This window comes from Sorghum bicolor, chromosome 1, assembly GCF_000003195.3.
Source record: "Sorghum bicolor cultivar BTx623 chromosome 1, Sorghum_bicolor_NCBIv3, whole genome shotgun sequence".
In the NCBI taxonomy this organism is placed as follows: domain Eukaryota; kingdom Viridiplantae; phylum Streptophyta; class Magnoliopsida; order Poales; family Poaceae; genus Sorghum; species Sorghum bicolor.
This window is the reverse complement of record NC_012870.2, coordinates 79,750,306-79,776,985: the sequence shown is the minus strand read 5'-3', so window position 1 is coordinate 79,776,985 and position 26,680 is coordinate 79,750,306. Positions and strand designations below refer to the sequence as shown.

Genomic DNA, 26,680 nt, shown 5'->3' with positions numbered 1-26,680 from the left:
GGCATCATGCATGCATGCATGACGATGATTGAATTGATCGATCAATCAAAGCCCAGCTATCGAATAATCGATACACAAATGAAACGATAACCACATCCTCAGGTTCAGGGCGTGCAATATATGCAGAACACGGACTAAATTAACTAACGACGATGTGCTCCCACACATCCTCAGCCGGCCGGCGGTCGCTGGCGAGAGAGAGTCAGAGGTGCGACGCGATGCGATGCGACGGCCATTTCCGCCCGGTGGTTTGGCTGTGTGCTTTCATCACGACCGGGACGTACGCCCCACCAGCCCACGACGCCGCCGCGCGCACCACCAGTCCACCACCACCACGACGGCGACGACGACGACGAGACCGATCGAGGGGCTCCACTCGTATATCTACACATACACGCCACGCGGAACTGATGGTACAGTACTAATATTCCTTCGTGTCATTGAAGCACTCATGAGATGAGCCCCTGCATATGCCTGCCTCACAAAACTGTTAGGTGGAACATTGCCATTGCGAATACTACGACTTCATCGATCGATCTCTATGTGCCCGATCACGACGCCACAATATAACCTCCAAACTAGATATACATAACACACTATTGTCCATATGCATTATATAATATTGCTTCAACAGATATTTCCACAGAATAATGGACTACACAGCAGATGCATTCAACACAACGGGACACGCATGGAACAAGAAGAAGCAGCAGCAACTCTCTTTCTTTTATACAATGTACGTACAATTGTAGTTACTATATATATACACACTTGGTTGGAGTGGCCGAGAATTCCATCCTCCTCCTTACCTCAGCTGTTGCATGCATGCACTACCAAGCTACTATGCATTCCCTACTACTAATATAACCCATCATCCCAGATAAAAGATATGACAAGCTAGCAATTAGCAAATCAATCCCAAAGGAATGGAAATAAAGGTTTCTCCTCCTCCGTCCACTCAAGTCCTTGTCCAAACAAACCAGATGTCTGTTCGTCCGGTAGGCTTCAGCACTGGCTCCTGTTCCTCACCAACCAAATACAATTCCCAATAGAAGGTCAGGTGAGCAATCGCATCGATCCCACGGCCACAATGCCCGCCACGTCGGATGATATCAGAGCATGCATCTGATTGATCCCCACCACCACCCTCCCTCGCCATCGCCAGCCACGGCTGCACTACAGCTTCCCACCAGCGGCGGTGGACACGACGACCGAGGAGCGGCCGTGCTGCAGCTGCTCCAGGGTCCGCACAACATCGGCCATTGACGGCCGGAGGCTCGGGTTGTCCCCGACGCACGCGGCCGCCAGCGCCACCACGGCCGCCGCCTCGCGGGCGTCGTACCTGCACCCTAGCCTCCGGTCCACGAGCTCGCCTGCCACGGCGTCGCCCGCGGCGGCAGCGACGAGCTTCGGCGCCACGGACGCCGTCAGGAGCCGGCCGTCGCGGAACGCCTGCACGCCGGTGAGCAGCTCCAGCAGGAGCACGCCGAAGCTGTACACGTCGCTCTTCTTGGTGACCACGCCGGAGCGGAGGTAGTGCGGGTCCACGTAGCCCGGGGAACCCAGCACGGCGCGCACCCGCGGGCGCGCGCCAGGGCGGGCGACGACGGCCGCCGAGAACCCCGCGCGCGCCGACCCGAAGTCGCACAGCCGGGCGCCCATGCCCGCGTCCAGCAGCACGTTGGACGCCTTCACGTCGCCGTGCACCACCTGCGGCTCGCACCGCTCGTGGAGGTACTCCAGCGCGCGGGCCACCTGCAGCGCCACCGACACCCGCCGCGCCCACGGCATCGTCGGCGCCGCGCCTCCGTGGAGCTGCTCGTGCAGGTTCCCGTTCGGCGCGAACTCCAGCACCAGCACGCCTTCGTCTGCAAGCATGCGTGCACGGATCGTCGATCGGTCAGAGAAAGTCATGTCACAGGCCGGCGCCCAAGGAAACGAACGAGCTCTACCTCGCTGGTCGCAGAAGCCAAGGAGGCGGACGATGTGGGGGTGGCGCACGCGGAGGAGCGCGTCGAGCTCCTGGCGGAACGCGCGGTGGAGGCGCTCGCTGCTGCGGTGGACCTTGACGGCGGCGAGGGAGCCCGCGAGGCGGGCGAGGTACACGGTGCTGAAGCCGCCCTCGCCGACGACGGCCGACGTGAAGCCGCCCGTCATGGCCTCCACCTGTGCCCACGACAGCTGCCTCGCCGTCGCGGTGGCGGCAGCGATACCGACCGCCCTCTTGGCGCCGAGAGGATGGCCATCGGCGGCGCTGTCGTCGTCCCCCGAAAAGGGCGCGCGGCCGCTGACGGCAACGGCCGCCGCGCTGCCGCCGCACCCGCAGCAGAGGAGACCGCCGCGCCTTTGCAGCAGCATCGATAGTAGTACGTCCTTTGCCGGCTGCCTCTTGTAGACGCACTCGCACGCACCGGTGGCCGGCCGGTGGCGAGCGGTGGGTGAGCCTGGAAGAGGACGGAGACGCACTACTCTCGTGCAGGTTCTGGCGCCGCGTGTGCGTGGTGCAGCCGTGCAGGGGGTTTATATAGTGGGCGGGTGCACGGGCCCGGCGAGGAGCAGCCATGAATTGGCCAATTCCATCGGCAGGCGGCAGGGTGCGCGCGCGCGCGCGCCAGGTAGGGATTATTTGGAATGCGACGTCGACGTGAAAAAGGTACGGTGACCGTGAAATGAAAGTAGTTGTAGTAAACGTAAACCCAAACCCATCACCGGTCGTCAGTGTAAAAAGGCGATTTTTAGCCTGTTCTTTGGATTAAAAAACAGTTTAAACCTTGGGCACGCTCCAGGAGGAAAAACCATTACTACCTTTACGCGACTGGATGTTGGTCGGACATGGTGAAGTGGGTCTAGGTAGTCCAATGCAAATGTTTTTTTTTTTTTGCCTTTGAGAGTCCATTCTCTCGTCCTTTCACCTATTAAATTCATATTGAGAAATGTTCAAACACATTTTTTAATATAATTTTATATTAAAATGTATGTTTTTCAATACGAATCTAATAGATAAGATCATAAGAGGATAAAATACAAATAGTTGTCAACCACATAGCATAGCATAGATATATGACTGAGTCATACATGTTGAAAGAGACATTGGATTCATGGGGAATTATATGAGCTCAGCGGCGAACTTACTAGATTTTTAGATGCTATATATCTTTCCTCCACGTAATTCAATAGCTAGCTAGTAATATTTTTATTGGGGACGTGGACGCCCTTACCGAGAACATCTCCAATGGTCTGTGGTTTTGTGATCAGCATATGGAGACCGTGAGCCATCTATTTTTGAGCTGTGGTTTTGTCCGTCAGGTCTGGTTCAGCATTCTTGCTCGGCTACAGCTGGACAACCTCGTGCCGGACAGGGAGCATGATCTTGGTGTTTGGTGGATTGAGCAACGGAAGCGCATCGACAAGGTGTCTCAGCCGATCTTCGACAGCCTGTTACTGCTGATTTCTTGGCTGTTGTGGAAGGAGCGTAACGCCATGGTGTTTGGACGCTCGTCGTCATTGGCGCACGACGTCGTCAACGCGGTCATCAAAGTAGGAGTGGAGTGGGCGGCCGTAGGGTTCACGCCGTTGGCAGCCCTCCTTGCGCTTTCGTCGCAAAATCTAGTTCTTTTGGAATCTTTTGTTTGGAAACCCAGTAGCCTTAAGTCTCTCTTGTGGGTGCTAAAGTTGCCCGCCTTCACCTGTTCTCGTGCATGGGTCGTGTATAGAGATGGCAACGGGTACATACCCGACGGGTAGTAGCCACCTGTACATGTATCCGCGAAGTCTAAATTTTACCCGTCAGGTTACCCCGGTACCCGCACACGGGTAGGAAAATGTTTCCATATCCGTACCCGCGGGTAAATTCTACTCGACGGAGAACCCGCACCCTATAATATAGCCGAGAATTACATATAAACATCATACATTCACACACACGAATATATCATTCTAAGCCTCCAACAAGTTACAAACTAGTATTGATATAATAACATCAAAATCATATATATACTAGGAGAGTTTAGTTGGAATTGGACTAAATTTATGGGTTAAAATGACAAGGGTGACTACTTATTTGGGCGGGTATTTTTTACCCACGGATAGGCGGGTATGGGTAGTATACACCCAGACTCGTACCCGCCATATACCCGATGGGTATAAGATTGTGCCTAATAACGTGTCCACGGATAGAAAATTCATCCTATACTCATCTCTTTCCCGGATAAAACCTGTCATGTACTCGGGTTTCGGAGACCTGTTGCCATCTTAAGTTGTGTACTTTTATTTGTTTTTCTTTTAATGAAAAATAGGCACAAACCCGGTCGCAGAAAAAAAGTTGTCTTGTCTCACCTACCAAGGTGAGCTTTGCTAGCGTGGGTGTCTGGGTGGCCCTATCTTGCTCTCCTCTAGTAGCAAGGAAAAATCTCGCTAGCATAAACCCAAAGGCAAACTCACTTAGAAACTAAATGCTTGTTCTACCTTGATTTCTGGCCGAGCAAGGGGAGGGAAGGTATGCCCAAATAACAATAACGTGCCTTACATTTTATTGAGGGCAGCTTTTTCTCTCTCTCTCCATCCGAGCATCGTCTCCAATGTGCAAATCAATTCTTTGATCTTCTTTTTCATTTGGAAGCATCAGAAAAATCTTATACACTGGGCTTGTGGTTGCTCTTAGCGTCGCCCATGATTTTAGGGAGCCATGGCAAAAATAAATAAAAGAAAAGAAAAACATGATGACTAGTCTCGTATGTAGCGACTTAGTACCGGTTACCAAACACTATGAGCCTGTTTGGCAGGCTCCTTTCCGACTCCGGCCTGTTTGGCAGGGCTCCTTTCCGACTCCGGCCTGTTTGGCAGGGCTCCTTTCCGACTCCGGCTTTGCCTCCTCTTACCAAATGTTTTTTCTGGAAAAGCCATTTTTAAATAAAAAGCAGAGAAGCCAGAGCCGTTTGACGAAGCCATAAATTATGGCTTCTTCTGACTTCTCTATGGAGAGTCTCTCGTGAAAAGCCGTACCAAACACCCCTACACGTACATGATGGGCATATGACAAAGTGAGGAGAGCGAGAATGGACTCGGTTTACATACAGAGCCACGAAAGTCATAGGAGGTGTCGTCGTCATCAGTAGTACGTACCGAGCTGATGAACTACCTAACAACAATGCCTGCCCTGGCCGTTTGTTTTGTCAGTCAGTCCCAATGCAAGTTGCAGGCCAGAAAGAAGCTTCCTGCTTCCTTAAGCCCAATCAAGGACCATCGCAAGGTGTCGGCTTGGTTTGGTGCGCCGTCATCATGCTTGGAATTAATGGAAGCCGTGACGGCCCGGCGGTGGTCAAGGAACGAAGCCCGCGGACGGACAGAGCGCACGCAGACGACGACGGTTATTACGTCGACATTGCTGTGTGGCCTGTGGCTGTGTGGCTGTGGGGTTCTTCATGACATCGCCATGGCCCCTGGGCGCCGTCGCCGGCCGCCGGCGGACTGCTACCTGATGAAATGAAACCACCAAGGGATCAGAGCTAGCTCTAGGTCCTGGCCCTTTTAATTCCTGATGATGGCCGTTACATATAAGTAACCAATGCAAGTTAATTTACAACGGTGCGTGGTGTTGATGCAATGCATGCAGTGCAGCAAGTGTTGGTGAAACCGTGAAAATTAATTAGCTACACTTAGCTAGCTTGCAAAGCAAGCTAGTATGTAAAACCTTTGCCGTGTTTGTCAAGAAATGGAAGAAATGACAGTGGTCTCTCGAGGCGCGGCGGGCGTTAGTTGCACAAAAGCAAGAGGAACATGCAGTCTGAAAAAACTGGAAAGAAGATTCTTAAGTTAGGGCTTGTTTAGATGCAAAAACTTTTTGGATTTTGATACTGTAGCACTTTCGTTTTTATTTGACAAACATTGTCCAATCATAGAGTAACTAGGCTTAAAAGATTCGTCTCGTGATTTACAGACAAACTGTGTAATTAGTTTTTATTTTTATCTATATTTAATACTCCATGCATCTGCCGTAAGATTCGATGTGATGGAGAATCTTGTAAAGTTTTGGGTTTTTGGGTGTATCTAAACAAGGCCTTACTATATATATATATATATATATATATATATATATATATATATATATATATATATATATATATATATATATATATATATATATATATATATGGTGCCCTGGAGTATATATATATTTCGAAATTAAATGTTTGTTGGCGCGACGTCCGTTTTCCACTCTGGTGTTGGTTGGCCACTGCCTCCCGCCGAGCACCCATCTTGTTTGCGCGAGAAGCAGCAGCAGGCTGCCTTGTCAGGTGATCGATCTGAAGAAAAAGAGATCGACGCGATCGATGGACCTGATGGAACGATGCCTTGCCGGCTCATCGCATGCCAGTGAGCGAGTGATCAGCAGCTAGCAGCACAGTACTATGTATGTACGTATCAGTGTATGCATGCGTGCAAGCAATAGCAACCTTTCGAATGTCTCCTTGCATTGCATTGGGATAGGGCCCTGCATTCACCAACCAAAACCACGCATGCATCTGATCGCTCTCCTCTGCAAGCTCGATTGCTCAGCTACGTACAGTGCCCCTGAGGAAGCTGAACCTTGATGCTTGACCTCACCTGGTCTAATTTAATTGCATTGCATTGTACATAAGCAGCTTAGCAGAGCATGTGAACTCTGATCACTCAATTCACAGGTAATGCAATGCAAGAGGAGGCCTTGGCGTTTTGCACGACTTTGTTAGGTACAGGCAACCACCTATGACTACAGGTAGAGTATATTTCTTATGGGTATACAAAAAGCTAGATTCGCAAGCAGTACTATATAAGTGTAGTGTTGTTACCTTTAAGAAAGATGCATGTAGATATATGAACAGCTATATATATACCAGAAAATATATGAGAATGTGAGGATCATGCCCAAACAAACCAACTCGTAGAACCAGCACTACTTTTTCCAAAGGGGACAACAATTATAATTTACATTGATCATATACATTATAGTATATATTTATATATTAATATATGCGAATCTGTGAAAGGCAACTCCAGCAGCGTCTAACTAAACTTATACCCGATAACGAAAGGGATAAAGCGCACAACCACAGACAGAAGCGATATTATGATATGATGATGGTGGACAGGAGGACCTGAGCCCTGAGGCCTTGCATTGCAATTGCTGATTTGCATATTTGCATTGGTGGTGCTAGCTAGAGAGCTAGGTTTCGGGCAGCAGGTCGCCATCGGACATGTACAAAATGAAATCCACTCATCACATCAGAATCACAGGAAGGGACTACTTTAATTCTACTGCCTCTAGTTGTGGTCGCCTCCTCGCCTGTCCATTTGCTAGTACGAACTCGTTGGGACCCATGCCAGAAGAGGACATCTTAACCGGAGACGCAGACACGCCGCTGGGACAAGACGACTTCGCCGTTGCATTCCCTTCCGATCCCATCCCATTTATTTTTTTTTCTTTGCTTTGCATTTCGTTTCGTTTTCTAGCTCGTCCTTGAAAACAATTTTCTCCACGTGTTTCATTACATCACAAAGAAAAAAATATTTATTACAAGAGTGGTGATAGAGAGGAGGAATTCAACTGCAACTCCATTCCATTTCTTTTCTTTTCTTTGCTTTGCATTTCATTTCCTTTTCTAGCTCGTCCTTGAAAACGAGTCTGCGCATTACGAACAAAAGAGTTTTTGTTTTAATAAAGGCGAACAAAAGAGTTTATTTCAAATAAAGCACGGAAGAACTCAAAGTGAGAGCATCGAACATGAATAGCATGCCCATCTGTATATATTAGGGTATATTAGAGCTAATTTTTAACCAGCTATCTTTTATCTCTCGTCTATCGTCCAATGAAAAATATATAGGAAGCTAGGTGGGCTAATAATTTTAAAATTAAATATTTAACTAGTTATCAGCCAACTAGCTAGCTAGCCCTAGCTAATTTAGTTTAATTTATAGCCCTAAGAGCAACTCCAACCCACCTCCTAAACAAGTCCCTATTCTAAATCTAGGGACTTGATTTAAAAAAATCAACTCCAACCCACCTCTTACTTGGGCACCCATTTTCCATGCCCTCCTAAATTATAGTTTCAACCCCTCACATCTAGAACCCCATATCCTACTTGTTTAAGAGGTGAGTTGGAGTTGGGTCTTAATTTGAGCTCCTACTTTTTTTATCATAGCATGTAAATAAAAATTTAAGGACTTAATTTAGGGACTTGGGTTGGAGTTGCTCTAATTAATTCAAATGACCCTAAACGCATAGCGCGGTGCGAATGTGTGGTCCTTTGAGAGCGTGGGGGCACGATATCTCCAATTTTCGCCCAATGCAATTCTTCGCGAACGTGTCCTTAATTGTAACACATACAGTACTATTTTATTAGGACTTCAAGCAGAACAGAATCAACATTGGTTACAGCGACCTAAACGGTAATTCAAGGATTAGCAAGGAACAAGGTGGAACTCACCAAGAGCGCACATGGGCGCACACAAAGCTAAGCCTAATTTACGTGATTTATCTACAACGAAGTGCCGACCGAGGTGTTAACATGTATTCCAAATTCTATTCCTGCTTAATAAAATACGTGCTTAGGCAAGCACACGGTCAAAAAAAAAAAAAGGTGCGGACCGACGAAAGGCATAACCTACGGGGCTGCCTCATGCCTGCGAGATCTCAAAGATAGGCTTCATCGACAAGAGCCTGGAGAAACCCAATGCAATCCGATTCTGATATAAATAAAATATGTGTGATGTATGTATGTATGTTCCGTTGGTTTCCTCCAAACAAAAGAGCATAAAAGGGGTCCTACCTACATTATTGGCAGGATGAATTACTCGGATCATCACCGGGATTTTAAAAGCGAATGCCTAATGATGGGGCAAAGTTTGGTGCATTGGATAGTACTAGAAGAATAGTATCTGGAAGATGAATGCTGATAGATTTCATACTGGGATGGGATGACATGTCCAAACTGGTAGCCACGATATATACATTGTCGGCTAAACTAGTGTTTTTTTTCTTCAGATGGATGATGATTGAGTGATGGGCTAAGTAAAGCTGGCGCTGAATTTGCACTTTCTGTTGTTGGTTTAATTAATCAGTAGGGATCAGCCTCCGATCCCTCCGGCCTGTTCGCTAAAAAAAAGCCGGTGCTGAATTAGCTAGAAAAAACTGTTTTTGGAGAAAATGTTAAGTATTCAGTTCAAAATAAAAGGCAAGTTTTCTTTCTTCCATCATATAGAGTGAATTGACAAAATTGTGGTGATATGAATGGCAAGGAGACGCAAAGTAAGAACATCAACGCTAAATTGCTGGGGAGTTTGCGTCTCATCAAGTGAATAGTTTCTCTGTTCGTTTAACTAAGTTATAGTCGTTGATTTATTGTGAGAGAAAAATACTGCTAATAAGTTCAATAGACTCAAGCAAACGAGTTGTCTCATACTGACATCACTAGATCAGTTTAGGACTCGCCAGCCCATTTTACCTTTTAGATAATAATATATTTCCGATACAAATTTCTTTGTATGTAAGTTTTTTTTTTTAGTGGTTGTATAGACAAGTTGGGATCAATGAAGCTGCAGCCCATTATAAGGCCTTGTTTACTTCCACCCGAAATTCAAAAACTTTTCAAGATTTCCCATCACATCGAATCTTTAGACGCATGCATGGAATATTAAATATAAACGAAAATAAAAACTAATTGCACAATTTGGTTGAAATTTACGAGACGAATCTTTTGAGCCTACTTAGTCCATGATTGGATAATAATTACTATAAACAAACGAAAGTGCTACAGTGTTGTGAAAAAATTTCGAGAAGGAACTAAACAAGGCCTAAAAAGGCCTTTTTAGAGAAATATAAGGATGCATCAAAGCAGGCTCAAATCTACAAGCGACTCTACCACAGTTATTGGGCCACAAACTAACAGTGGGCCTCCCCACACACGAAACGAGCAGGAGATAAAAGGCCCATTCGCCCAGACCGAATCGCCACGGCCCTGTCCTGCCAAGTTCCCTCTCCCCGTCCACGCTTCATCTTCCACACCGGCAGCCCACGCCCCCACGCACGCAGCGGCGCCGGCCACCATGACCGAGAGTGATCTGTAGCGGCAGCTCCTTTCTGTTGGCAAGTGGCAAGTGGCATCGCGTTCGCAGCGAGAGGTGATCTCCAATGGAGGCCGCGAGGTTAGGGTTCAGGCGTTGCTTGAGCGGCTGGCTGCGCGAAGAGGCGAGGCAGCGATCCCCTTCCCATCCTCACTGCCCCTCCTCCCGCCGGAGCAGATTGGAATGGCTTCCTCTCCGTTCGGAGCTCGGACTTCGGCGGGGGCGCAGGGGTGAGCACGAGATAAATTCCCTGCATAGGTACCAGCGCGAAAGTTCATAACCACAGTTGATGAAAGCAGGAGGTCATCACTGATGTCTTGATGCTCCTGGCGAGCAAATTCGTATTCATATCTATGTTTTCTCCCCAGGCCCCGGCAATTCTTTTGATGAGGATCGTTTAAGTTGTTGCTCAACTGGTTCGATTATGTTACCAATGTTACTATACCTGCATTATCATTTCTGACCGTGCCTATATCAAGTATGTTTCAAGTCGTCCACCGACTACGTTAACAATTTAATTCGGTCTCCCTGTGTGGTTATTTAGTTTCACGTATGCATTGGCAATTTGGCATCGATAATCACATTTCCACTGTACGCACCAGCCACTGCCACTATGCTACCTATTTAAGTACGTCTTGTTTGTTTCCTTTTACAATGTTCACTGTTTTGGTTTATTATCCCTGAATGCTTACACTGCTCAATTAAATGGGCACCGCGTCACATTTGAGCTGTTGATGCATAGCTATGTGTTACTTCATTGTTTAGTTACTGATTCTGAGTGAGAACTGTTTATATTTTGGTTGTACATTTTTTCATTGCTTCCTCACTTCTGATATACTTTCATTACCTTGCCATTCACACAGTCATTCGGTACTAACTCATTATTTGCCCCCCTCTTAACAGTTTCAATGGGCACTCTTTGCCATCCCTAATATTTTTATCATGGCTGTTCGTGATGTCAATTGCCTTGTTGCAACCGCTATGACTCTTCTCGATGCCAGCCAGACTACTATGATCACTGCAGTGCTCGACGCCGAAGTAAGTTCTTTTTTTGAGGGGTTTTCCTCAAAATTTGGTCGTGTAAAGTTTTTGCAGTACTTATTTCTACCAGTTTAGTTCACTTCAGTTAAGAGAATGAACAAAAACATGCTTCTCTAGCAGCATGTATTGAGTGAAACTTTGCTTCAAATATAGGCTCCAATTCACTTGTTATTCAGCTGTATATTGTTGCTAATTAATTATTTTATTCATCTGAAATTTTGAACTTGAATCTGAACTTGAAAGCGAGCAAGCTCTCTGAAGCTAACATCTGTCAGAATTTTTTATGAGATTTTTCAAAGTTCAAGCAATTGATACCTATAGGATAGCAGCAGCACTTAAGCTCTGTAGTACATGTTCAAACCTAACAAAGCACACTTTTAACTTCACTTCCAAATATTTAATACAACAGTCGCATTCCAACCATATACTGATAGTATAGTAAATGCCTATCGTCAGCAGGTTGTTTAAAATCGTTGAGTTTTGTGTATCTATAGTTTGTGTCTTGTCAATTTGTCATTGGTTAGGGCATCTCCAAGAGTTCTCTTAAACATGATTCCCCTAAATCCTCATATAGGGTACATTCTAACAAAAAATCCTCTCTAAATATTTGTCTTCTCTAACAGTTACCCTATCTCAAATTTTATATAGGGCGGACAGCATTTTTTTTTACATACATAGGGTGGACAACATGACATCTCAAATTTGAGAGGAAGAGAGGATAATTTAGGAAACCACTAAATATGGGATGTTGAATATAGGGGCTGTTGGAGGGTGATTTTTGTTACATAAACCTTAATTTTAGCTCCAGGGAGATGAATAGGGGAACTCTTGGAGATGCTCTTAGTATTTATACAAATTTGTGCTTGTTCAAGACAGAGCATCGTTATTACTTTTAGTTTACACAAATTATATGTTCACTGTCTAGTATTTCCTCTTTTGAAGCTGGTACATAAATACATAGAGTTTTTCTTATTGGATGAAACTAGACTCTGTACAGCCTGAGCCAATATACTCCCTTGAACTAGGGAAACAACAGTTCCCCCTCTTCCCTGAAAGGCTTGTTAATTGGGCTCTGCAAAATGCTGAACAGGAGCACACTTGCATTTGCATCAAATTTCTGTTTCCTAGTCGCTTGGAATGTCAACATGGTTTTCTTTTGAGGATTGCCAAATTGGTTTGGAATGCTTAACGAACATGGTATACAGTATACTTTAGAAAGCATGCCAAGCTCAGCATGCACCGATTCATGTCAAAATCTATGGGTGCATAACCATTCATGTCTAGAATTTTCCTTCTTATATTTTCAGGACCAAGTTTATATTTTGATAATTAGATTTTTCAAAGTTTATTCTGGGTCAAGATTCTTAGATGGGCATATGCTGGGCTTACATTGCAAACATGGACATATCAGTCCATCATCCACCAGACCAGACTTGGTCGCACTGTTCTTTTCACAGGCTCCCATTCTGCCCGGTGTGTTTCTTGTATGCGAGGGTTTGCACTTTTGTGCTGTATTTGGAGTTCCTTTTTCCTTCTGGTTTTCTTCTTTAATACAAAAATACTTGGCTCCCTGCATATTCGAGAAAAAGATAGACCAAGCATGGTGGCAAGAGTTCATTCTGGGCTAATAGATTTGATCCAAGACTACTTTTATTTAACTTGATTTGCATTTTCACCATCAAATCTACGAGAAGGGTGAGATTGCCTTTATAGGAATGATATCTCAAAAGACTATTCTGTTAAGGTATAATAGTCAAGGGTATTAGTGTAATCTCCTATGTCACTAATACCCTTGACTATTATACCTTAACATATTCCACTCATGTGGCTTGCGATTCTGCAGAATTTGGTTTCTCAATCCCTCTTACTGTCTATGGTAGAGGTTTTATATTTTTATCACCCTGGGATCCTTCTCCCTGTCATAACCATGGCATCTGATCCATCTGTGCCCTTATAATCTACTTTTGTAGTTATCTAACTGAACACCTGGCCCACTTGCCCAAATACTTCTCGCATCTTATGGGTGACATGATAACAACGTCTCAAAGTTGGGCTGAAAACGAAGGATGGTACGGATGGGAAGGATGGTACAGATGGGCATCAAAGTGAAGTGATAAATATTGTCACTTTCATAAGAATTGGAACTCCCACCAGTAGTGAATATCTTACATAATTTCCATCGCTCATCAACTAACATGCTGTTTTGAGTTCAAAATGTGAGAAGCGAGATAGGTCGTTCCATTGTGGATACAATGGATAGTTTAACCAGCTTGGAACTGTTTCCTATCACGTCTGTAGCTAGCTTCTGTTCGTAGAGAAACTAGTCAGTACATACATTATTAACTTATTTATGTTATTTGGTTGTTGCTTTCTCAAGCAATCTCTTTAATTGCAGTCTCAATGTTAATCAACTATGGGAGAAGTGAGAACGAGATGGGGTTAGTTATGAGGCCATGTGCAAAAGATGGGCAGAACAACACAAGTGGGGAGCAACAGTTGGATGGGGGGTAACATGGGATGGGAGCAATGTCTGTCCATGTTACTTAGTGTATATTTTCTGTATAGCTTTCAATCTTGGCTGGACTCCTCTGGCAAGGGAATAACAACCACCAACTTAATATCCCCGCTTCCACTTTATCTCTTTAATTCTTTATCCTTTTTTGTCCTTCCATTTGGAAAGATAATAGTGGGGCTACAGTGATGCCTTTCTTTATTTTCGTTTATGAAATTGAGAGAATCGCTAGGCATACACCAACTGTTTGCAATGTCCCTTTCATATTAAACCTAGCTGAGTCACAGCAATGGTTTCCATGCTTATGGTTGTAGGGGAAATTTAATTGTGTACATATTCAGTGAGTATTGTGGACCACTTTTAGCAGGGTGAATCTCAGAAAAGGCTGCCTGAGGATGCATATGCATCTGCTTTAGGAATACAGAGCATGGCAACTATAGTAAATAATGATCACCTAACGGTTTGGTACAATTGTTAAGGTGAGATAAGTTCTTAGTTGGCAATGCTATGGACTGGTCATCTGTATGTTTGTACTATAGTACAATAATAGTATTATTTAAGTGGGTTGTAAGGGTTGGAACTTCATTTACATTTTACTAAAGGATCTGGGTGCATTTAAGAAAAATCATTGCACTTTGGCCTTAGAAGGAACAGGGAATAAGTGGTCGCAACATGATTAGCCAGTTATTTTGGGCTGGACAAGACGACCCTTATCACTTTGGAAGGCCCCTAAATGTTGTGAATAACTCGGAGCACCAGCCTATTGGTGGACTTGACTACTTGAGATATCAAGTTTCATGCATCTTAGGCATCTTCATAGAATATTGGGAGAGCACAGGGTGGACATTTCTTATTTAAGTCGTGGTATTACTTTACTCGTCAAAGTGAGCAAGTGACACTTATTTAATATATGTTGCAGTGTACTATGCAACTTCACCTATTTCAGTTTAGACCACTAAGCTATGCACCTAGGATGGTGTCGATGGGTTCTTTTTTCCTTTTGCAGACCATCTTTTGGTGAAATGTTTTCCACAGAACGTTCTTCAGCTGTATCGTCAAACAAAAAACGAACAGCATTTTATCATTGATCCTTGCAGGTGTAAATCAATGGCAGAGACCAATGGCTACATGTGAAACATTTCAAGCCCTACACGTGGAGGAAAATGATTGGTTAAGGTGCGCATATTTTGAGGAACTTTGCTTCTGTCTTTTCATGTGGCTTATTGATTTTTTGGGTGGTAGGAGGAGGGCAGTGTTACTAGAACAGTAAGATCCGCATACCCATATCGGACACCGGTCAGCAATATTCATAGGTGTTGCTTAGGTATCGCTGTCAAGCGTCAACATTTGGTCCTAACTCCTAACATCACTTAATAAAGTACTGCAGGTCGTGCAGTTAATAGTGGGGCACCTAATAACGCTTTGTAGAGGTGGAAAAGGGATGTACTCTAATGCTAACTGTTGCCATTAAAGCTTCTCTTTGTCAAGCTTCAATGGGATTGCAAATCGAAAGAACATTTTCCTTAAGACCCGTTGCTTAGCTCATAAATCTTTCTTGCATTCCAGTCAGTCTGGGGAGAGATTTTTTTTGAAAAGATCTGGGGAGAGATTTCACTGTGATGCATGGCAATACCTGCCTCCAGTGGTCCGTGATGGACAAGGCTTTCCTTGCAAGACTGTAGACGTTTACTTGCTCACTGAAGCAGGACAAAGGAAGAAAGATATGTCCAGATCGGCGTTTATAATTTAGCGCTCCACCCAGCGTCATGGGACCATATATAATAACAATAATGCTTCACTTGTTAGTCTGTACTGTGTCGAGGAGCACCGAAATGGACCCCCACCTGATGAGGCGTTTTATTCCGAAGTGAATGATCGCCACGGCTTATCTACAGCATGGGTGCCTTGCATTCATTCTGCTTGGTTTGGTTCAGTCGCTCTCTCTTTATTTGCATTGTGCTCCATCAGATGCATTATACATGGATTCTTCATTGTATCATACACTATGCTTGAATTCTCTATATATACTGGAACTTTCAATTATTATTCACTGTTCTTTTTTCGACAAGATGAATAAAACTACTGTGCCTTTTTACTTGCTGCAGAATATTCTCTGTATCTTTTTTCTTTGTAGTAACAAAGTCTGATGATGGTCAAAAACATCTTGTTATCCTTTCTGTACTTTTGGGGCAGGCACGCAAATCATTTAGAGCCGTGCAGCCTTGCAGGTCACGCGACGCATGCAGGCACAAAGGCAAGTGCTTCAATTCAACGCCCCTTGGCGGCGCCGCGCGCTGCTGTTGGAGTGGAAGTGGTGAGTGAGTCCAATCCCAAGCATGAAGATGGAGGTGAAGATGAAAACGATGCCGCTACCAGCTCATGCACGCATCATTATGTCGTTGTGGTGCAGGCTCTTCGTACAATTCTACACGCTGCCGAATCATTTGCGCTGTCTGTGACCCCCCATCGTTTTGGCATCACCCCCTCCTCTCCCTCCATGGCCTTTGCCTTTACCAGTTTGTCGCCTTGGCCACGCGAGGTGCCTTTCTGTCTGGGCCTTTAATTTGTTCGATGCTTCAGCAATCAGCAGGTAAATGAAATGAAATCTGTTACTTTCTCTCTCTTTTTTCTCCTGTTTCCTTCAGTTTTGTTTTTGTATGCTTTACTGATTGTAAACCTGTTCCCTTTTTCTTTTCAGATCTCCTTATTAGAATGTAGTAGTGCTGGTGGTATCTTTCTGTGGAATTATTATGAGCAACAATTATTCGGGCAACTACTATTTGTGGCGATTTATTGAGGAAACAACCTGCCGGATGGGACATTTTGATCCTGCCAATTCCTGGCTTGCAAACAAAGGGCATCGTTTTCACTGAACCGCATGGCATTAAACCTATACGATGCTGTCAGCATTCAGCACAACCAGCGACCTAGGATCTGACAGGATGTTTCTTTATTCTTCTTTTTCTTTCTAAAAGATAGGTGAGTGGTTTGCAGGCAACCTAATAATACTCTACTATGTAGTATATTACTAGTACAGTAATAACAGAATTTTTGGAGATGATTTTTACTAATTACCTGGAAAGATTAGCTTCAGTAATTTACTGTCGCCAGCCCTTCCAAGAAGGTAAGGGTAAGGAGTGAACTTGTGTTGTAGTTAGTGTTAATGAAACAGTTGCCATGTAGCTTTCTGAGCAGAGATGGGCAGTAAAGTGCTTGCATAACATGACTATAAATGGTGACTGGTGACATGCATATATACACAAGCGAGGCAAGTGCAATCATATATGCCTAAGGCCAATCACCCAACGACCCAGCGCTCTTAGCTTCCTTGTGTGATTAAGAGGCTGTCCAGAGTACGTATTACTATATGGAGTACATGTACCTAGATCAAATGTCTACGCAAATCCCATCTAACCATTTTTTATTTCCTCGGACGTTTTGCAATTCAATGTATTTTCTGAAAGAAGTGGCAGGAACTCTGCCTTCAGCTCGAGCAGAGGAAGAGAGTTGAATGTGCACCGAGAGAGACGTGAGGCAGGCACGAGTGTGAGAGACCCTGCCACGCGAGTCACGACAGGAGCACGTGTGGTGTGCGCGATGGGTGTGGACAGGACACGTGTGGTGTGGGGGTGGTAGCTCTCGTACGTGCGAGCACTTGAATTCCCTTCCCTACCTGATCGAGCCTCGAGTATGGAGCAACTCATCGAGTAGTACTTGTCACCGTTTTAAAAGAAAATATACATTTTTAAAAAATATATTTCAACAATAAGTTTAATTATAATTATTTGATATCATAGATAATTTTAATTTTTTATAGATGTTTACTTGAATTTGAGATATATTGATTCTGTAAATGTTAGTTTTGTATTTTTGGGATGGAGAGAGTAGTACTCATGCATTATGCTCCAACCTCTATGGGTGGACCTATCACTGGAGCCGGGCCGAGTACGCTCTAGTCTTTTCTATTGCTACTCGAATTATGGAGCCACTTCTAAATAAACCTCTCTATAAACCAGTACCCATAAAAGCTTAATTAAATGGAGGGTTGCCTAGATCCGCCATGGTCATGCTAGCTCCATCGCAGCGCGAAGCATGCACACACCTGCGTTTGGCTCCCCACACCATGAATTTAATCGAAGCCATGCACGGATCCATCATTCATCATGCTAACAAAATGGCAACCCGACACAATCCATTCAAGAAAAATTGGATGCATGTGGCACTCATACCATCTCCTATGCTCTCTCTTGCTTCGCATAACGACAAAGGGTACCAAAAAAATGCCCATAATTCAATCGAGTCCAATAAATTGTTGGTTTACTTTATTTACTTTCGTTGAAAAATCAGAGCATGTACCGGCGGTACAGGTTGTCTAGGGGGCGGCGTAGCCCGGCCTACCAGGCTGTGTAGTAGCAGCACGTACAAGTTCCTGGGTGGCCTGTGTATTTTTGTGCATGTTTCGTGCCAACTTGTCCAAATCCCACGGTGACGTGAAGCTGCACGTAAGGGGGTCGTACCGGTACTCTCGATCCAGCCATGCCAGCAGCGAATTCAAGGCGTGTTTGAAACGCAAGAGAGGTGGTATATATTGTGACGTACGCACGCTAGCTAGTCCTCTGCTCTATCCATTTCTCCAGTGGATCGGGCTGGAGAATTTGACGTACTGTGACCATGGGTTACCCAATCTGACCTGCTAAACGCCCCCAAATAAAACTTGGCATGACCTAGAGTCAGGTCACAATTTTCGATCTATGACTGTCCGATGCAAGAAATAAACCGACTAGAGTCAGTTATATTTGTGTGGATTAAAAATCGTATAATTAAACTTAGGTTGTTTGTTTAGTTGGACTATTAGCTTAGGTCTATGATTGTTCAATAAACCGACCTAGATTCAGTCATATTTAGTTGAAATATTAGCTTAGGTCGGTTTATTTCATCAGTAAGTTTATTTGATATCAAGAAATAAATCGACCTAAGCTGTTCTGTGGATGGAGGCTAATTTTTTTTCCTCGACTTGAACTTGACCTTACTGTGCAATGCGTTTGGGAGCATTTCTACCATTAATCTGGCACTGCAAGGCAGCCCCAGCGACCCACCCTATCCCACTAGTATACTAAGAGTCTAAGACCTTGTCCAGGGCCCAGAAACTAAAAGGAGTAGCTGTTAAAATTAGATCCAATAGATTCAAACTCCACAGCTAATAGTCCAACTAATATTTCAAAAGAAACTATCTAGCTGATGAAAAGCTATTATTGTGATCTAGCTAACTAGCTACTCCCTCCATAAAAAGGTTAGTAAAAAGCAGCAGCATTTTTCTAGTGACAGGTAAACTTAATATAACTGCAAATACGATTCCAGCGTGCCTGGTTGGCCAGCTCACTAGTAGAACATTTTTTTTCATTTTTTGTATTGTACTAAAATATATTCCCTCTGTCTTATATTAAGTGTCGTTTTAGATTTTTATGCCACGAGTTTAACTCGATTTGTAAAAAAGTATGTACAATATTTGTATTTCTAAATAAATTTGTTAAAAAACTAGAGTCAAAGATCTTCTTAATAATACTAATTATGTATTGTAAATATGAATATTTTTAAATATATATTTAGTCAAAGTTATTTCTTAAAAAAACACTTATGACAGAGGGAGTACTTCCTCCATCTTAAAGTAAGTGTCGTTTGTGTTTTTTTAAAAAATAATTTTAATTAAATATATAGTAAAAATTATTAATATTTATAGTATATAAATAATATTATTGGAAAGATCTTTAAATTTAGTATTTTAATAAAATTATTTAAAGATATAAATATCATACGCATTTTTTATCAAACAAATTAAACTTGTGATATGAAAATATAAAAAGATATTCCTTTTTGAACGGGGGAGTATGCCACAGCACACAGCAGTGACTTGTCCTGCAACTGGCAACTGCAACCGCAGCCGCTTCTACGGACGGGGAGTAATTTTGTAAGGCTGCCAAATCTGGCACAAACAACGAGGTCCCCCAGCATTCCTCCTTCGCTCACATGCACGTCACGCTGTAGACCATCGTGCCGGCTAATTACTTTCATGGATATAATATTAGTTCTAATATAACGCACTTCTAATCGTCCCTAAATAAATCATTCAAAGAGTTATCTTAAGTTAAACTTTTAATTTTGAGTAAATTTGTAGAAAAGATAGTTGGGTTTATGACATCAAATTGTATCATCAAATATATCATAAACTATATTTTTCATATTCATAATACTCATTTGGTGTCATGAATTTTACTATTTTTTCCATAAATTTGGTTGAACATAAAAAATTGACTTAAGATAACTTTAAGAATTGATTGATTTTGAGATGGACATTGTATATATGAAAGAGTGTGGGTTGGTTTAACCGGTGGATCTCGAATTCATCGATTTATTTGGATGCATATGTTTCATCTCTTATTCAAATAATTACGATCACAAAATCAAAATATTTTTAGATCATTGTTTATGATAGTCAACCTCAATGGGGGTGCTAATTACAGGAGTAAGTTCTTTTATTGATTTGGCATCAAATTAATGTGCATTAAGCACAAGGTTTTTTTATTATACTCACCATATTCTAAATTATAAGCCATTTTGGTTTTTTCTGATATAGTTCTTATATAACTTATATTTAGGTGCATGCTTTTATACCTAAAAAGCCATAGGACTTAGAGTTTAGCACGGAGAAAGTAGTAATAAGAAAGTTTTAAATTTTCCATGAAAAAATAAACAAGGCTTTGAAACCAGAATGTGCAAGTACATTTGCAGAAGGAACTAGTCCGAAGTTGGTAAAACTTCAGCCACAATTTCATCCTTCAGAATCTTAATTAATATATAAATGCCTATAAGCACCTACACATGCTAGCTGGGCATGTTCTCGTGTTGTAGCTTGTCTACCTTTACGTTTTTGTAAACTGACGTTGACACACACATATATGTCAGGTTATGTACCAGTGGTTATATTTTTAATGGAGAGTTGGAACTTAGCCCTATGGGATCTAAAGGGGAAAGGGTGGCAGTTGCAATTGACAATAATAAACTAAACTTTGCTTTGGATCCCAAGAGAATAACCACAACTCAGTAAGTATTTTAATGCAACCACGTACTGATTGATCTACCAGGCATGCATGCATCCTGATCTACAGTTGAAAGATTTTAAAAAAGTGACAGGCAAATGCTCTAACTGCTAAGGTAAACCAGCAGAATAGTTAGTTGTTAGTTGTTACACAGAGAACCTCAAGGATTTTGCAATTACCAAATGTAGCACACAGTAGTATAATTTAGCCGCCATTATTAATATATATAACCACAGTATATGTAATAACGAATTATAATAAATTACATAATGGACAGTTCAGTAACAATTCTTCTTAAAAGGGGAAAGAAAAGAAAGCCCCAAAAGTATACCCTCCCCCCCCCCCCCCCCACCCACAAAAAAAAAGAAATTCCCGCATGAGCACATGTTTCCATCAGCTCAAGATGTCTCTTCTTTGTTGTACCACATACAACACTGTAGTGTAATAGCAGTAACACACGGTATATATGTACCCCACAGTAGTGTACACCCCATCAGCTTCCTCCTCCTCCAATACCACCATCTATACGTATATGTACGGTGAATTCTCATGTGTCTATGCATGCATGTGTATATGTGCAGGATTGGATCCAGAGATGAAATGATGAACAAGTGAATGAAAGAGCTTGGTGTGCATGCATGCAGGATCAAACTCGCTCCATGGATCGAAGAGTAAAATGCATGGTTTTGATGTGCTGTTCGGTGTTCATGCACGGTGTCCACTTTTTTTTTTTACCTGTGCAAGGACGTACACGTACACAGCAAGTTTGTACGCTTTGGCATGTATGCATGCATGCAGCTAGTGATGGACCATGGTCAAGAAAGACCCACTTGCTGTCGCTGCCGGGCCGGCGCTGGCGCCGCCGCTCCCGTTCGGCCGGACGCCACCGCCGCCGCTCTGATTGTTCTGCTGCTGCCGCTGGAACTGGATCTCGTACTGCATTTTGCCGCTGCCACCGCCGCGAACGTCGCCCTCCTCGTCGTCATCGAAGTCATCCTCGTCATCGTCGTCGTCCATGCTGCTGATGCTGTCGCTGTCCACGGCGTCGTCGTTCACGTAGCTGTCGTTCATCGACACCGGCTGCGGCCTCGTCTCCTCCGGCGCCGCCGTCGTCTCCTTCGTCATGACGATGATGCCTTCGTCTCGCTGTAACAAGCAGTACGGTAGCATGCATGCTATGATCATCAGCAACCGGCGGATTGATCGGATCGGATCGCAAAAGGTGTGGATATATATGATGACACCATGCATGCATGCATGCTACTTGAACGATCGATCGATTACCTTGTTCGTCGCAGCAACGCCATTGCCACCGGCGCCAGAAAACCTGGCGGCAACACCCCCGCCGTTGCTCGCCTGCTGCTGCTTCTGCATGCCGCCGCCGTTGTCCGAGCTGCCCCTGCTCGCGCACCCATTCCCGTTGCCGTTGCCGTGATGAGGCGCCGTCTGAGACAGCGGCACCGCAGCCAGCACGGTGACGGGCGGCGCCGCAGCAGCCTGCTGATCCGGGCGTGGCGCGGCCGCCGCCGGAGCTGCGCCGGACGACGACAACGACGCGAGCGCCTTGCTGCGGTAGAGCGCGTCGAGCTGGTGGTAGTAGGGGCAGGTCTTGGAGTCCTCGGGCCTCTTCTTGTTGCTCTCCTTCACCTTCTTGAAGTACTTGTTGATGTTCTCCCACTTCTCCTTGCAGCGCTTGGCGCTCCGGTTGTACCCGAGCCGCCGCATCCCCGACGAGATGTCCTCCCACAGCGGGCCCTTGGGGCCCGAGTCCTGGTACCGCGTCTCCAGCTCCGTGCGCAGCTGGATCAGCGCGTGCACCTCCGCCTTGGGCCACCTCGACGGCGACGGCGACGGCGCGCCGCCACCGGACCCCGCCGTGTCCTGCGACTCCGCCGGCGGCGGCGCACGGACCACGATCTCCTTACTGCCCTGTGGATTCGACGGCGCCTGATGTGGTTGGGGCTGTGCCGTCATCGGCGGCATTGTTGTGTGCGGTTTCGGTGTGGTGGGTGACAGCTGATGAGCTGGAGGGGGAGGTGGCTGCGCCGGTGCAGCGGAAGCCACTGGCGTGGGCTGCAAGGGCGGTGGCGTATGCGTCAGCGCGGTGATGAAGGCTGACGGAGGCGCGACGGACGAGGGCATGGGCATCGGGATGGTCTGGCCGGTGACCCGCTGTATGAAGGACACGACGGCGGCGTCGCGGGACGCGGCCATGGCGCGTTCCTGGGCGAGCGCGTCCTGCTCGCGGGCGAGGCGCGCCACCTCCTGGCGCCGCCAAGCCTCCTCGCGGATCATCCGGTCCTGCTCCCGCCGCTCCATGGCCTCGATGAACCGCCGCTGCATCTCCTCCTGCCGCTCCATCACCTGCCGCATCAGCCCCTCGAAGAACCGCATCATCTTGCTGCTGCTGCCGCCGAAACCGTCCCCGTCGTCCCGCTTCCGCTTCCTGCCATCGCCGCCGCCGGTCTCCTCCGTGTCCTCCCCGTCCGAGCCCGAGGAGAAGCCGACGTCACCAGGCGTCATCATGCATGCCGCCGCCGCGTCGCTGGCGGCGCCTGCAGGAGGCGCGGTGGTAGCAGTGGCACTGCCAGTCCCTGCCGTCGGAGCCGGCTGTGGCACGGCGGCAACGACACGAGGCTGCGTCGGTGGCTGTGCCTCGGCATGCAAGGCGGCCGGCACCATGCCGGGAAGCGCCGCCGTGGCTGGTGGTGGGAGCGCCATGGCCACAGGCGTCGGCGCGAGAGACACCGAAACCGGCGGGTGCGGCGCCGCAGTCGACGAGGCGCCGTGGAGCGCCTCGAGCTCGGAGAAGAAGCGGTAGGCCTTGCCGTCGCCGCGTCCGGCGCGGCCGTCCTTGGTGCGCTTGTAGTACTTGTCGACGTTCTCGAACTTCTCGCGGCACTTCTTGGCGCTTCGCTTGTAGCCCATGGCCTCCAGCTTCCTGCAAAACATACACAGCACAGCCACACCACAATTAACCTCGTCTCGTGTCGTCCCCATGTCATGCGCCCACCACCACTGCCATCACGATCGCATCCATCATCGCCATGCATGCACATGTAGCTCTCCAAGAAAAAGGAGGGAGACATCTCCATATGCATCTACTCATCTACTTGTACTACCTACCTACAGCACTAGTAGCGCCAGCCTCCAAATTAACTCAGTACAATTTTATCTCTTCGATCTACTTTAATTTCCTCATCTATATATATCTACACATGTATATATAGTTTGTATAATTTCCATTTGGTTATTAATTGCCAGAGGGAGACAGAAAAAAAGGTGATCTTCTTTATTTATTAAAAGTATACGACTACTCAATTTGGAATAAAATGCAGAAAATAATTTTGGGAATAATTGGGATTGATGCCATCTGCAGGCATCAGATCTGAAGTGAGTACTAGTAGTATTATTACTTTATCTATCTACTAGGAGTACATCATGTATCTCTACTATGGGATAGACGATGATGATGAGGTGACGACACACAAATGAAGGCTGAGAAAATAAGAAGAAGAATAATGAGAGTGGAAAAGTGGAGGAGGAGAGCGATGTGTGTATGGTTTTTAATTGGGAAATTCACTGTGTTCGTCGTGGCCGTGGGCGGCGGTGACGACGACGACGCAACCATCTGCGCCACACGATGGAAGTAGTGGAAGGGGAAGGGGAAGCGAGACCAGCTGCAGGCTACTTCTTCCATCACATCGAAACTGACGGAATTTGAGCTGGAAGGAACGAATCCGACAGCGAGATTTCATGCAGCAGCAGCAGCAGCAGCAGCGTGGCGTGAGGCCATGGAGAATTGTCGCGGCTAGGCAGTGAGGCTGATCGGGGCAACTGCACACGCATGACGACGACGACGCACCTGGCGACTTGCTCCCAGAGGGGTCCCTTGAGGGCGGCCTCCCGGAACGCGGCGTCCATCTCGGAGCGGATCTTGAGCAGCGCCAGCGTCTCCTGCCGCGGCCACCGGTTGCCGCCGGACGGCCCGTTGCGCTCGCCGTCGTCGCCGCCGCCGCCCGCGGACGCGCCGTCGTGGTCGACGACGAAGCTGCTGCCAGCGGAAGCCGAGCCGCCGCCGAGCTCGTCCACCTGCTGCTGTGGCTCCGGCGGCGGGCGGCTGCTGATGGGCGTGGCGTGCTGGCCCGCCGCGGAAACCGTACCCGCGGCAGGCGAGAATGGCGGCGGCATGGCCGGCTGCTGCATGCCGGCCTGCGTGGCGCGTGGAATCAAAGGCGAAATCTTGCGCCTTCCCGGCGCCCGGCCGGCGCTGGTGGGTCGATCTCGCCTCTAGCTAGCTAGCCTGCTGCTGCTACGGCAGAATTATGGAGAGGCGGCCGGATCGGAGAAGATGGGCGCGCGGGAGTAGTGGAGGTAGCTCGCGCGCATGTAGATGGAAGTGACTAGCTAGCGCTAGTGGAGGCGTGGTGAGGTGAGGAAGGGGGAATTGGAGAGATGAGGCCGGGCAGCCGGCCGGCCGGCGAGCACAGCAGACAGCACAAACTGGAAAGAGGGGTGTGAGGAAAAGGGGAAAGAAAAGGGCGGTGGAGGAGGGACGAAGGGGATAGATAGATGGAGAAGAAGGGTGGGCAGGTGTACAAGGCTGGCACAGGAGGAGGAGGGAGATGCCTGACGACGACCACCAGGCCAGGAGCTAGCTAGCAGAAAGGGAGAGAGAGGCAGTATGTACTGGTACTGTAGTGGGAGCAGTAGTAGTAGGGCTAGCTAGGCTAGCAGCACTAAATAGCTAGAATAGGGCGGTGAGGGTGAGGCCGGATCGGAGAGAGAGGAACGAAGACCGGTGAGCATGGGCATCCTTCTCCTTCGGCGGGCGGTGTGTGTGTCAACTGTGAAGAAGTGAAGCGCTTATTATGATGAGGTGAGAGAGAGAGAAGATTGCGATGGTGGTGGAGAAGGCAGATGATGTGAGAAAGAGAGGGAAGGGCGGCGCGCGCGGTGATAGATGGAGTACAGACGTACAGACGCATGCATCCATGGAACGCACCAGATTGCTGCTGCGCTGTCAGGCGGCCGGGTTACAGCAGCCTAACAACTACTAGTAGCTAGCAGATACTCCTACACCATATAATGTACGTACGTACGCCTTTACATAGATAGATATACTGTATACCACTATAGTAGTAGCTAGTATACATCATCATCATCAGCAGTAAAGTTGAACACGTAGTACAGAGATCTACATGCATATGTACAGCTGGTTGGTAATCAGTGGTTGAAATTACAATCACCCACCTCCGTAGCTTCCTAGCTACGACCTCATCAAATCTGATCCCATCCCTGCTATAGGATTAATTATATATCTGGCTTACAATGATCTTGCACATATATATCGTGTTCATACACATGTAACAGTGATAGCTTGAGAGCATGTATGTTTAGGAGAGTGAAAAAACTGCATGTGTTCTTTAATTTTGGCATTGGCACTCTAATTCATCAGTAGATGAAGAGAGGGAGGGGGGGGGGGGGGGGGGGGGGAGGAGAAAACAAAGGAGGGGGCAGACTGCCACAGGTGGTTTGTCGCTGCCAGCCCTGAGATGCAGCTCCAGGGACGATCGCATCCACCATAGCTAGACACCTAGTAGGCCCAAATTGCAGCTCTGACAAAAAAATGTTTTTTTGCAGAATATGCATGCCCTCATGCCCCCTCTATATATATCTCTCTATATTTAATATTATTTATATCTATCTAAGTATATTTATTCACGCATGTACTATACATTATTATTCAGGCCTTGTTTAGTTCTAATAGTTTTAGATATCGTAGTACTTTTGTTTTTATTTGGCAACTATTGTCCAATTATGGACTAATTAGATTTAAAAAATTTATCTCACAATTTACAGATAAATTATGTAATTAGTTTTTATTTTTGTCTATATTTAATATTTTAAGTATGTATCGTAAAATTTGATGTGA

The 26,680-nt window shown here is 46.0% G+C and overlaps 2 protein-coding genes and 1 long non-coding RNA gene across 9 annotated transcripts; 1 reads left to right on the top strand and 2 right to left on the bottom strand.

Annotated features, from left to right (window-relative positions):
- Positions 687-2,688, bottom strand: LOC8059492 (probable receptor-like protein kinase At4g10390). Its single transcript, XM_002465951.2, has 2 exons — positions 1,953-2,688; positions 687-1,868 (listed from the first exon to the last, which is right to left on the bottom strand). Exons 1-2 carry the CDS (start codon positions 2,356-2,358, stop codon positions 1,177-1,179), a joined length of 1,098 nt encoding a protein of 365 aa, XP_002465996.1. The 5' UTR covers positions 2,359-2,688; the 3' UTR covers positions 687-1,176.
- Positions 10,001-16,833, top strand: LOC110433483. Of its 7 annotated transcripts, none has more exons than XR_002450916.1 (4): positions 10,001-10,328; positions 11,002-15,965; positions 16,062-16,241; positions 16,350-16,833. It is a non-coding gene; the product is annotated as an uncharacterized LOC110433483 (long non-coding RNA). The 7 variants fall into 7 exon arrangements; XR_002450921.1 differs by having other exon boundaries at positions 10,001-10,356; XR_002450919.1 differs by having other exon boundaries at positions 10,001-11,136; positions 13,535-15,965.
- On the bottom strand, positions 20,946-25,670 carry LOC8078009 (trihelix transcription factor GTL1). Its single transcript, XM_002465950.2, has 3 exons — positions 24,611-25,670; positions 22,030-23,686; positions 20,946-21,891 (listed from the first exon to the last, which is right to left on the bottom strand). The coding sequence occupies exons 1-3, from the start codon at positions 24,949-24,951 to the stop codon at positions 21,544-21,546; spliced, it is 2,346 nt and encodes a 781-aa protein (XP_002465995.2). The 5' UTR covers positions 24,952-25,670; the 3' UTR covers positions 20,946-21,543.

Excerpts from the sequence above, each read along its gene's own strand:
- LOC8078009 (XM_002465950.2), bottom strand. The coding sequence starts at position 24,951 with ATGCAGCAGCCGGCCATGCCGCCGCCATTCTCGCCTGCCGCGGGTACG. Across the intron at positions 23,687-24,610 it reads CTCTGGGAGCAAGTCGCCAG|GAAGCTGGAGGCCATGGGCT; the intron begins GTGCGTCGTCGT and ends TATGTTTTGCAG. Across the intron at positions 21,892-22,029 it reads GCGTTGCTGCGACGAACAAG|CGAGACGAAGGCATCATCGT; the intron begins GTAATCGATCGA and ends TGCTTGTTACAG.
- LOC8059492 (XM_002465951.2), bottom strand. The coding sequence starts at position 2,358 with ATGCTGCTGCAAAGGCGCGGCGGTCTCCTCTGCTGCGGGTGCGGCGGC. Across the intron at positions 1,869-1,952 it reads TGGCTTCTGCGACCAGCGAG|ACGAAGGCGTGCTGGTGCTG; the intron begins GTAGAGCTCGTT and ends GCATGCTTGCAG.